Raw genomic sequence first — 13058 nt, forward strand, 5'->3', positions numbered from 1 at the left:
TATAATGTAAAATTTACTAGTTAATAAAGTTAATCGCTGTAAAATCTAATTGTGATACTTCAGTGCACTATCACTTGTTTTTGGCATAACATTGATCAAGGTTAACTTGGTGACTCTTAATAAGATTGCTGGAAAGAAAAGATGCCACCGTCTATAATAGTGGTCACCAACTTTTTTAAGCCCAAGATCCCCTACCTCAGCCTTAGTGTAAGACAAGATCGACCTACTAAATTGGTTAGTCACATGCATGTGCACTGGGCAGAAAAGACCGGAAGTAAAACCCGGCAACCCGGAAGTAGAAATACTGTATGTACACCAGGGGTCACCACCCTTTTTTGCACCGCGGACCGGTTTAATATTGACAATATTCTTGCGGACCGGCCGACGGGGGGTGGGGGGTGGTTAAACACGACCGAATACAGCGATACTCGAAGCAGGTTCCTTATGTCCAGTCTATTCTGCAATTTAGTTTACGTGGCTCTCAGCACTTAGCTTCTGTCCCACTTGCTCACGTTTTTTCCGCTGAAAAAACTCAACGGGTTTGTCTTTAAGTGCAGGGTGCTTGGACTCAAGGTACCAAAGCAGTTTTGAGGGCTTCATTGCCTCATTAGACAGCCTCTGGGCCCGAACTCCAGCCTCCTGCCCGCTGCCAGACGCCTTGGCCAGGTGCGGCTGGTTATGGGTGGGGTGAGCAGACAAGGTAAGGGCAGGAGGACCCCGTACCGGGGCCGCGGCGGTCACAGTCTGGAGAGAGTGACCGACCAAGTGAGGAGTGCGACAGGGTGCACGCCCGCCTCCCCCTTGTAGGATCTATTGGCCGACAAAAGTTTGGCTGGAGGGATGACTTTCAGTAGATCGCAGCGAGGTAGCTGCTCTGCGACTCATGAATCTCTGAGCCCGAATTAGGTCGTCTGCGAATACTGTGTTTTAGCACCGGGTTCCCCACAGACATTCTGTGTGGTAAACAGGTTCAGAGACGGCGCCCATCTGTCTGCTCTCCAGGCCAGTAGCAATGGCACTTCTCGCCGGCCGTGCGAGGCCAACCAGTGATCTCTGGCGCGAGGGTATCACTGCGTTTAGGCGACTGATGACCTTGCGTGCGTACAAGTTCAACAGTGTGCATGACGGAATGAGGAAAGGTGCAGCCAACTCGTATCGCCAAATCATATCGTTTCCTCGCGGCCCGGTGGTTGGGGACCACTGAAGTACACTGTGTAGTGCGTGGTGGGGCAGCTACACACATGAGCACTGGGCAGAAAGAACAGAATTAAAACCCTGCAACCGGAAACAATCTCTCAACAGTATTTGTGTATTTATCTTTCATTTTTGTTTGGGATCTACTGGGGAAAGTCTCAAAGATTGACCAGTGGATCGCGATCGACGGGTTGGCGACCACTATTCTATAACCTATTGCATTTTTAAGAAGAATTACTAGCACTAATCCAAATTACCTTACTGAGATAGTTAAGTAGAGCAACACACACAAAATGTTGGAGAAACTCAGCAGGCCAGGTAGCATCTATAACAGTTGATGTTTTGGGCCAAGACCTTTCATCAGAACTGTTTACTCTTTTCCAAAAATGCTGCCTGGTCTGCTGAGTTCCTCCGGCATTTTGTGTGTTGCAGATGCTGGAAATCCAAACAATTTTCTCTTGTTAGTTCAAGTAGAGGGTGTTTTTAAACAAGATGTCCAAAAGCACTTGAATTGTGCATGAACAAATAATTGTTGCATGAGAGAAGACATCAACAAATTCTACCTACTGCCAGTTGTTTTAAAACACATTCACTGCATGCTATCTTGTTGGTAAAATTTCAAGTTAAGTTAAATTGTTTCATTATCGACATACAAAACCCATGCCATAAAATTGATTTTTAAATGAATTGAGCTAAATATTTCTGAATTCTTTAAAATCTGTTCATCATGGAAACTTTGTGCCAGGTCTCCTTCCCACCCTCCGCCTGCTGCAGTTCCAGTGGCTCCTGAAGAACAGATATGCAGATTTTGGGATGAACTCAGTCAAGTTGGTCTTCCTGATGGTATTGATATTCAGACCTTGTTTGAACCTACAGGTATGAAAAATTTGTTTTTCTCTTCAGCAGTCTAATTCCTTTCATTGATTATAAGTCAGCATCTGTATATCCTAATTATCCACTGTGTGATCAAAATTATTCTGCATTGTCATTCCAGTACCAAGGTTTTCAATTTCCTTTTGTTTATAGAATTTAGAGAAAAAACATTTCTACTATTAGATCTGTTTGATAAGTATGTGGACTTTTTCAGCATTGATTTATGAAGTGTTGATCATGGTTGATTAGTTTTGAAAGATTTCCTAAAAGAGATGTGAAATAATTCAGTGGTATTTGTAATTGATTGTGACTTTTATATTTTGTTTTGAGTGTCACTATTTTATCAAAGTGTTTTTTTTTGCTATAATGTAATTTTCTATTAAATGAGATATCGGTCAGCTTTGCTTTTATTCCATGAAATAATCAATGTGCCGTTTATAAATTGCCATTAGATTTATTTATGGAGAATAGAAGTGTGTTGCTAAAGATGTATGTGGTATTTTACTGTGTCAAAAGTACATTTTATCAGAAATAAGAGTACATTGCATTAGCTCAGTAGTATTAAGTGTTACTAGGTACCTGGAAAGACATAGTGATGTGCAGAAGTCTTGGGCACCTTAGCGCTATATATATATTCAGGGGGCAAGTCTGGACAGCCCTCTTGGGTAGAGAATTCTATCCAAGAGAAATATAATCATCACTTGGGATGAAGAAATTTCTGAAACTTAACTTTTTCTTTCCACAGATGCTGAATCTTCCAGTATATTCTGCTTTTAATTTCAGATTTCCCACATCTGCAGTTCTTCCCACCCCCCACCAACTTTCAACTACTGACTGAATTTCTTAGTTCTCTGAAACACATTCATTTTTAGACTCCTGAGCTTTGGAAACTTAATTCCTTCATTTACCGTTTAAGAAAAGTATGTTTCCATGAGATCACCTGTTTTTCATGTCAACTCAGAGTAGATCAGATATTAGACTTGGCAAAAGGTAGTTTAAGCATTGTGCTGGGAAATGTTAATGTAGATATGAACAATGAGTGAATTATTCTAAATATTATAGAAAATAATTTTCAAATGTATTTTTAATTTGTTAACAGGCCACTTTTGGGTACACCATTGTTGTGCAGCATGGTCTTCTGGGGTGTGCCAGAAGGAACAGGTACTGGTGAATGTAGACAAAGCTGTTCTCTCAGGGAATACAGAGGTAAGTTGAGACTGGGAAAGAGCTGGAAAAAGAAATCAACTTCGTAGAATTAAAACCTTAGAACAACTGCAGCGATGTGTCAATTAATTGATATAAAATATGTCTGACCATTATGAAGGAGGAAGAGAGCTTTTTTTTTCATTTCAAGTGTTCTTGAAACATTGGCTTTTTTCTGTGGGTGATATCTACATTGGCTAACTTGCTATACCTTGGAGTACTCTGAGAGAAAATTTTCCCAATGCTAGATCTTCATAAATCAGGTCTTCTATATTTCAGAATCATTTGTATTGGGTTTACTTTATATCCTTGTGTTAAGTAACTGCCATTTTCATTTTGGGGCAATTTGGTGTAACTTTTTTGGTTTTAGGTTAGCTCTAATATTGCAATGGGCCTTGAACTATACTTCATAATGGTAGCCATTACTCCCTGTATCTTTTTTTTTCCCCACTTGCTGCATCTTATCTTGGCAGCATTGACTTCTTTCTTGAGTCATGCTTATTGGTCACCAGTTACGTGTCAATACCTCATTTAATATCCCATTATTCATGTGAACCCAAGTGACGATTTCCAGTTGGCTCTTCAATTGCATGAGAAATGGTTGACATTATCACTGACTGATATTCAAGCTTATTGCTCTATTCCTTTTTCTTTCCCATTCAATTGCTGTTGAGGCCATTTCAAATCCGGTGTTGTTTCTGTTCCAGCTGAGATTAGTAACTCGGTTTGTAATTGGGCCAGTGGTCTCAATAGCTTTTTACTGCTACATAAACCATATGTTGCTCATTAGATCATTGAAGGAATGATTCATCCAAGAAATAATCACTCCTGGCATTATAAAATATCATCAATAAAAAAGTTATTGCTTTTTGACTGTCAGATTGCATGAGATGCATGCTTACTTTGCCTAATTTGCGTCATAATTATTTTGAAACCTGGGTGTGTAAAGGTTAATAAATAGAGATCTTTTAAAAATGGCACTAAGATTTTCAACCATTAGAAATATAGTGCTGGATTATAAATCACAGAAATAGTTTGTTAAAACTTCTATAAATCATTGATTGAATCAGCTGGAATACTGTGCCATTTCTGAGCTTCACACATTAGGAATAATATAAAGGAGGGAATAAGAGAAATGACATCTGTTATGTGGAGAAATTTAAATATATTGGTATTGTTCTTAGAATAAAGATGTAAAATTTCAGAATGGTGCAACAGTTTCCGTCATTTGGAAGACCAGCATCAGGAGGACATAAGCTTGTTGTACTAGGTAAAACAGCCAAAAGTGAGCAGAGATTTTAAGCCCATTAGATATAGGAGCAGAAGTGAGCCATTCGGCCCATTGAGTCTGCTCCGCCATTCAAACATGGGCTGATCCAATTCTTACAGTCATCTCCACTCTCCTGCCTTCTCCCCATACCCTTTGAAGCCCTGCCTAATCAAGAACCTGTCTATGTCTGCCTTAAATGCACCCAATGACTTGGCTTCCACAGCTGCTCGTGCCAATAAGTTCTACAGATTTGTCACCCTCTGACTAAAGTAATTTCTCTGCATCTGTTCTAAAAGGATGTCCTTCAATCCTGAAGTCGTGTCCTCTTGTCCTAGACTCCCCTACCATGGGAAATAACTTTGCCATATCTAATCTGTTCAGGCCTTTTAACATTCGGATGTTTCTGAGATTCCCCCCTCATTCTCCTGATCTCCAGGGAATACAGCCCAAGAGCTGCCAGACGTTCCTCATACAGTAACCCTTTCATTCTTGTGAATCTTCTTTGATCCCTCTCCAATGTCAGTATATCCTTTCTAAAATAAGGAGCCCAAAACTGCACACAATACTCCAAGTGTGGTCTCATGAGTGCCTTACAGAGCCTCAACATCACATCCCTGGTTTTATATTCTATACCTCTGGAAATGAATGTCAATATTGCATTCTCCTTCACCACCGACTCAACCTTGAGGTTAACCTTTAGGGTATCCTGCACAAGGACTCCCAAGACACTTTGCACCTCTGCATTTTGAATTCTCTCCCCATCTAAATAATAGTCAGCCCGTTTATTTCTTCCACCAAAGTGCATGACCATACACTTTCCAACATTGTATTTAATTTGCCACTTCTTTGCCCATTCCCCTAAACTATCGGAAGTCTTTCTGCAGGCTCTCCGTTTCCTCAACACTACCCGTTCCTCCACCTATCATTGGCAAATTTTTTTTCAAACCGGATATATTATTATGTGAATGCACTGACTGGAAGAGTGGTGAAAGCAGATTCAGTAGTAATTTTGAATGGGAGTTAGATCAGCATGTAAAAGGATGTACATTCACTGGATACCATTTTCAGAGAACCCACAAAAGCACATAGACTGAATATTTGCAGTTACTGTGCAGAGAAGAAAAGCAGTCCACAACAAAATTGATTCTCATACAAAGCAGCTTATTTTGCATAATGTTCACTCTTCAGTTTTCTTTTGACTGTTTAGCACTATTGTTATTAATGCTGTTGGTTGTGAGATGCAAGTCAGCAGCTGATGAAAAGGTGACAGGTTTCCAGCTATGTGACAATAAAACCAGTTGGGTTCAAAGCTGTGCTATTCGTATTACACAGAGAGTTCATACACGGTAACAGATGGTACTGGGAATTGTTTGTTTAATACACCCTTAGGCTGTTGGGGGTTAGGCAGAAGGTAGTGTGGGGAAAAAAGAAATTTTGTCTCTTCATTATACCTTGTACATGACATTTTAATGTGTAAACAGTCTGGCATTGGGCATAAAATATTTCACTCGGTCTGCAAACGTTTAAGCTTAGTTGGTGGTGGAAGCTTTAAAGTTCTACAGTAGACAGAATTTGACACATGGGAAAGATGTCCAGGTTAGATGAAATTAAACATATTGACTGTTCACCCTGTACACATCAGACTTTCAATATAACTCGGAGTCCTGCCATGTGCAGAAGTTCGCTGATGACAGGGCCATAGTGGGGTGTGTCAGGAATGGACAGAAGGAAGAGTATAGGAAACTGATTCAGGACTTTGTGATATGGTGCAACTCAAACTACCTGCATCTCAATATCACCAAGACCAAGGAGATGGTGGTGGACTTTAGGAGATCTAGGCCTCATATGGAGCCAGTGATCATTAATGGAGAATGTGTGGAGCAGGTTAAGACCTACAAGTATCTGGGAGTACAGTTAGATGAGAAATTAGACTGGACTGCCAACACAGATGCCTTGTGCAGGAAGGCACAGAGTCGACTGTACTTCCTTAGAAGGTTGGCGTCATTCAATGTTTGTAGTGAGATGCTGAAGATGTTCTATAGGTCAGTTGTGGAGAGCGCCCTCTTCTTTGTGGTGGCGTGTTGGGGAGGCAGCATTAAGAAGAGGGACGCCTCACATCTTAATAAGCTGGTAAGGAAGGCGGGCTCTGTCGTGGGCAAAGTACTGGAGAGTATAACATTGGTAGCAGAGCGAAGGGCGCAGAGTAGGTTACGGTCAATTATGGAAAACCCTGAACATCCTCTACATAGCACCATCCAGAGACAGAGAAGCAGTTTCAGCGACAGGTTGCTATCGATGCAATGGTCCTCAGACAGGATGAAGAGATCAATACTCCCCAATGCCATTCGGCTTTACAATTCAACCGCCAGGAGTAAGATATGTTAAAGTGCCGGGGTTAGGACTCAATGTATTTAAGTAAACTACTTAAGAACTTTTTAAAAGCTATTATTAATGCTTTTTGAGAGGGTGATTTTAGATGCATATCATATTTTTTTTACTGAGTTAAGTATTGTATGTAATTAGTTTTGCTACAACAAGTGTATGGGACATTGGAAAAAAATGTTGAATTTCCCCATGGGGATGAATAAAGTATCTATCTATCTATCCATCATCTATCTATATCCCTTTCTCTAAATTCATTTCTTCTGCAAGTAACCCTTTGCATAACAGTACAGTAACAAATACTTTTTTGTCACTAGCACTACCTTTGATTCAGCCAACGACAGTGGTGTTTTCAGTAAACTTAAATATGGTATGGGTGGCTGCTTCTGTGATACTTTTTAAGTGAATTACGTATCTAATGAAGGAAGGTTAAAATTTTAACTTTCTACTTTGCTTGAAATCCTGAAACTGCTTGCTTATTTCTGCCTTTACTACTGCTGTAGACCATCTGGGTGAGAAGCAAGGTAGAGTCCAGAGCTGGTGGAAACATTGGGAAGAAGTGCTTCTCTTTATGACAGACTATTTAAAAAAAAAGATCAATAGAAATTTGGAAATAGAAATACTTTAGGAGAATTAAAACAAAACTTTCCCCTTTTAACTCTACTGCTATTGAGCTGATAGCCTTATTGTTTTCGGGCATATTTACCTAATCCCACTGCATGTGCATTTTGTCTGCAGTATCAGCCATTTTATAATTAGAGGTTCCCCCACTATCCGAAGGTAGAGCGTTCTTATGAAACCATTTGTAAGCCGAAATGTCGTAAAGCGAAGTAGTAATTACCATTAGTTTATATGGGAAAAATTTTTGAGCATTCCCAGACCCAAAAAATAACCTACCAAATCATACCAAATAACGCATAAAACCTAAAATAACACTAACATATAGTAAAAGCAGGAATGATATGATAAATACACAGCCTATATAAAGTAGAAATATTGTATGTACAGTGTAGTTTCACTTATCAAAATCTGGAAGACAGCCAGCCAAAATTGATTTGGAGAGAGAAAACAAAATCAGCACATACCTACATGCGCACACAACTGCCCGCACAAGGCTTCACGGTCATGGTAGTCTTTCTTGGAGTAAACAGACATATAAAGTGGGCATCTTTTTTTCGTAAAAGCAAAAATCCTCTTTGGTTAGCGAAAACAGGTACTGATGTAGGTCTGTCGTAACAGCAAGCTGTCGTAAAGCGAACATTCAGTGAATACCTGCAGTGATCTCTGTTGCCCTTCCTCCAATCGACAGTCACAAAGTTAAAATGACTCCACTGAAGGGGCTGTGGTAGATGAAAACCAGTTTTAGTTCAGTGTTTGCAAAATCACTTAAAGATATATTACAAAAATATTCTCTAGCTTGATGTGTAGCAATGAGCCAGCACACAGGTAAACGGGGGGGGAAATCAGTTGATCCACCAAAGACCATTGCTCTACGAAAAGTGATGTAGGAAAATGATGGTCATTGAGGCAAAAATGGAAACCACAATGAAATGTTTATAAAATGAAGGTTTACAACACATGCCACTGTGTTCTCCAAAAGGTGCACCATTTCCTACACAACAGATTTGCATTTGGAAAACTTGTGCCGGATATATTTGTGCATTGCATTTTCATAATGGTGCAGCCATCCTGCAGATTCATCCAGCCACTGTACCTAGGAGTGGTTGAAAGTTTGCCAAAGGTCTATTGTTTACACCCTTACAGAAAAGAAGAGCAAATAACAATGCAAATAAAGTTTGCAGTAGGTTTCTGGCAAACTTCACTTACTATTGTAATCCAGTTTATATCTAAATGCAGATGGGAGTTTCGAGAAGCAACTTCTGGGCAATTGTTGCTAAACGATGCAGGCTAGAATTGCAATGGCATGAAAGTTTACATTTGCATTGTTTACTATTAGTTTAAAGATAGTTATTGAATGAATCAACTAGAACACTACTAATAGCAAAGTTTACTTTCTCCCTTTCCTCTTTTTATTGAGAACACCTTGAAATGTGAAGGAGCTTTTAGTTCATCTTAATTCCTTAATATTGTATAACAGTCTCCTGGAGTGACTTACAATCGCATAGCGTCAGTGTGTGGAAAGGATTTGGGGTGAAATTCTGCATCACGCTTGAGTGGAGAAGGAAGACACCTTTTTAAAAAGAGAAGGGAACGAGTGAGATGGGAAGCACTAGATAAATTGGAGAGAGGTGTGGTAAGAGTAGAAGTTTGAGAAATCAAGGAAATATGAGATGGTTCCATCAAATGCAAAAGAAAGGAAGCAATGTTTCTTGGAAAATGAGTGTATTACAGTGTCTTAGAATTGTTCATATCATAATTTGTCAGTGTTTTATATTGCAAGTTTAAGAAATGATCCTCTTTTTTTAAAAAAAAGACAGCTTAATTGCTATACTATTGCTTAATTGTTTGAAAATGGCTGGTAAAAATCAATTGCTTTGTGTACAGTGCCTATAAAAAGTATTCACCCCCCTCCCCTGGAAGTTTTCATGTTTTTTTGTTTTACAACATTGAATCACAGTAGATTTAATTTGGCTTTTTAGACACTGATCAACAGAAAAGACTTTCGTGTCAAAGTGAAAACAAATTTCTACAAATTGGTACAGCCTTGAGTCTGTGTGGATAGGTCTCTAGCAGCTTTGCACATCTGGATACTGCAATTTTCCCCTATTTTTCTTAACAAAACTGTTCAAGCTTTGTCTGTCAGGTGGCATGGGGATCGTGAGTGAACAGCCGTTTTCAAGTCCAGCCACAAATTCTCAATTGGATTGAGGTCTGGACTCCAATTTGATCACTCCAGGACATTATTGATTTTAAGCTATGTTGTTTTTAAGCTATTCCTGTGTAGCTTTGGCTTTATGCTTGGGGCCATTGTCTTGCTGGGAAACAATCCTTCTCCCAAGTCGCAGTTCTCTTGCAGACTGCTGAGTTCCTCCAGGATTTCCCTGATTTTGCTGCATTCATTTTACCTTCTACCTTCAAAAGTCTTCCAGGGCCTTCTGTAGTGAAGCTTTCCCCACAGCATGATGCAGCCACCACCATACTTCACAGTAGGATGGTGTGTTTTTGATTATGCCAAACATAGCATTTAATCTGATAGCCAAAAAGCTCAATTTTGGTTTCATCAGACCATGGAACCTTCTTCCGGCCGACTCAGAGTCTCCCACATGCCTTCTGGCAGACTCTCGCTGAGATTTCAACAGTGAATTTCTCTTTGCCATTTTCCCATAAACCTGTGAATGGTAAAACACTCATTACAGTTGTAGTATGCACAGTCTCTGCCACTGAAGTTTGTAACTCCTCCAGAGTTGTCACAGGTTCTTGGTGGCCTCCCTCACTAGTCCCCTTCTTGCACAGTCACTCAGTTTTTGAGGACAGCCTGCTCTAAGCAAATTTACAGCTGTGCCATATTCTTTCCATTTCTTGATTACTTACTTGACTGTTCTCCAAGGGATATTCAGTGACTTGGAAATATTCTTGTATCCGTCTCCTGATTTGTACTTTTCAATAACCTTTTTGCGGAGTTGCTTGGAGTGTGCTTTTGTCTTCATGGTGTAGTTTTGCCAGGATACTGGCCCATCAGCAGTTGGACCTGCCAGATACTGGTGTATTTTTACTACAATCAATTGAAACACCTTGATTGCACATGGAGATCTCCAATTAACTAATTATGTGACTTCAAAAACTTATTGGCTGCACCAGGGATGATTTGGTGTGTCTTATAAAAGGGGGTGAATGCTTATGCTATCAATTATTTTGCATTTTATATTTGTAATTAGTTTAGATCACTTTGTAAAGATCTGTTTTCACCTTGATATGAAAGAATTTTTCTGTTAATCAGTGTTTTAAAAAAAAAGCTAAATTAAATCCACTGTGATTCAATCTTGTAAAACAACATAAACATGAAAACTTCTGGGGGGGAGAGAGGTGAATACTTTTTACAGGCATTGTACAATAGAATACAACAGACATTTTCTGAATATTGAAAACTGCCTGAATTGAATGAAACTCTGAATTTAACTTAATTACACACATAGATACACACACACACACACACACACACACACAAAATGTGGATATATATATTCTACAAAAAAACACAATATACATCATACTTAATAACCTTGTGATGTCCTAAGCATATCAAAGCCAAAGAAATAATTTTGAAGTGACTGTGCTTTGGGGAAAAATGGCAATTATGCCTATAAACAATCTTAAGCAGATACTTCAGTGAAATAAAAACAAAATAATGTAAATGTTTAGTAGACCCAGGTTGCATGGTGATCTAAAACTTAAAATGCAGGTTTGAAAATGAGTTAAGTAGAAATAAGGTGAAATTGAGAAATATGCACTGGGTCTATTTAAAGTTGTGTCCAAGGTTCTGCCTTGAAGGGGCAGAATCTTCATTTAATAAGTTTCATCCAGCATTTCCTTGTGACTTGTGCTGACTTGGCTTGTGTGTTTAGCTTCATGAAAGAAGACTTGAAATTCTGAGCTCAACTGAGAAACAGCAGGGCCATCTTAATGTGGAGTAAAATCCATGATTTAAATAAAAACACATTTACTTCTGTCTCTTGAAGAAAGAAAAAAAGTTAACATTTAGAGGCACAGAAATGAACATGTGCTGATGCAAATGCTCCTGTTTGTTTTGTATTGGGTAACTCAAAATTCGCATTGTGATTGGTCTCTGCAATCAGCAAATCACACAAAAATAGTTCCCATGATGTGGTGGCAGTGGATTTCCCATCCACTGCTTCCAGCCTCATTGTTCCCTTACCCCTTATTGCTTGTTTCTACTGCTGACCCAAGATCCACAAACCTGAGTCTGTGGTAGGACTATTATCTCAGCCTGTTCCTGCCCCAGTGAACTCATGTCTGCATGCCTCAACTCCATTCTACCTCCCTTGGTTCAGTCATTTCCCACTTCTATCTTCACATGCTCTTGATCTCAACAATTTTTCAGTTCCCTGGCCCTGACCACCTCAATTTCACCATGGATGTCCACTCCTTAAACACTTTTATCCTCCAAGAAGGTCATAAAGCTCACCGCCTTCTTTCTTGACAAAAGACCTGGCCAGTTTTTTTCCACCACCACCTTCCTCTGTCTGGCAGAACTGCAGTTGAACTGAGCTTAGCCCCAACAGTTTCTCCTTAGCCTCCTCCCACTATCTTCAAACCTCAAAGGGTAGCCACAGTTACCTGCATGGGCCTCAACTATGATTGCTTTTTAATTTGCTACATGGAATATTGCATGTTTCAAGCCTTCCTTGGTAATGCCACTTTTGATGCTACATTGACAACTGCATTGGTGCTGCTTCATGAGCTCGTCAATTTCATCAACTTTGCCTCCAACTTTGTACCCTGCCCTTAAATTCACTTGGTCCATTTCTGACACCTCTCCTTTCTTGATCTCTATGTGTCTGTCTGTCTACCGATTTCTTTTATAAACCTACCGATTCCCACAGCTATCTTGACGATAACCTCTTCCCACCCTGTCTCCTGTAAAAATGCTATTCCCTATCCTAGTTCTTTCATCTCTGCTGCATCTGTCCTAAGATCAGGCTTTCCATTCCAGGACATCAGATATGTCTTCCTTCAAAGAACTGGATTCCACCCCCCCCCCCCCCCCCCACCCCACCCCACATTTGACGCTGCCCTCACCTGCATTTCATCCATTTCCTGGACATCTACACTCATAGAAAACATAGAAAACATAGAAAAACCTACAGTACAGTACAGGCCCTTTGGCCCACAAAGTTGTGCCGAATATGACCCTACCTTTGAAATTACTAGGTTTACCCATAGCCCTCTGTTTTTTTGAAGTTCTCTGTACCTATCCAAAAGTCTCTTAAAAGACCCTATCGTATCTGCCTCCACCACCATTGCAGGCAGTCCATTCCATGCATTCACCACTCTCTGCTTTAAAAAAAAATTTAGACCCTGACATGTCCTCTGTACCTACTCCCAAGCACCTTAAACCTGTGCTATCTTGTGGCAGCCATTTCAGCCCTGAGAAAAAGTCTCTGACTATCCACAAGATCAATGCCTCTCATCATCTATACACCTCTATCAGGTCACC

The 13058-nt window shown here is 39.9% G+C and overlaps 1 protein-coding gene across 10 annotated transcripts in view; it reads left to right on the forward strand.

The window, feature by feature from the left end:
* Nucleotides 1-13058, forward strand: part of kmt2ca (lysine (K)-specific methyltransferase 2Ca) — a 469037-nt gene that overhangs the window by 199906 nt on the left and 256073 nt on the right. For all 10 annotated transcript variants that reach the window (XM_073054925.1, XM_073054927.1, XM_073054926.1 and 7 more), the window contains 2 exons: nucleotides 1940-2070; nucleotides 3167-3273. In XM_073054925.1, the coding sequence (XP_072911026.1) occupies nucleotides 1940-2070; nucleotides 3167-3273 (238 nt within the window). The remainder of the gene's footprint in view (nucleotides 1-1939; nucleotides 2071-3166; nucleotides 3274-13058) is intronic.

This window comes from Hemitrygon akajei, chromosome 8 (genome assembly GCF_048418815.1).
Source record: "Hemitrygon akajei chromosome 8, sHemAka1.3, whole genome shotgun sequence".
Classification (NCBI taxonomy): Eukaryota; Metazoa; Chordata; class Chondrichthyes; order Myliobatiformes; family Dasyatidae; genus Hemitrygon; species Hemitrygon akajei.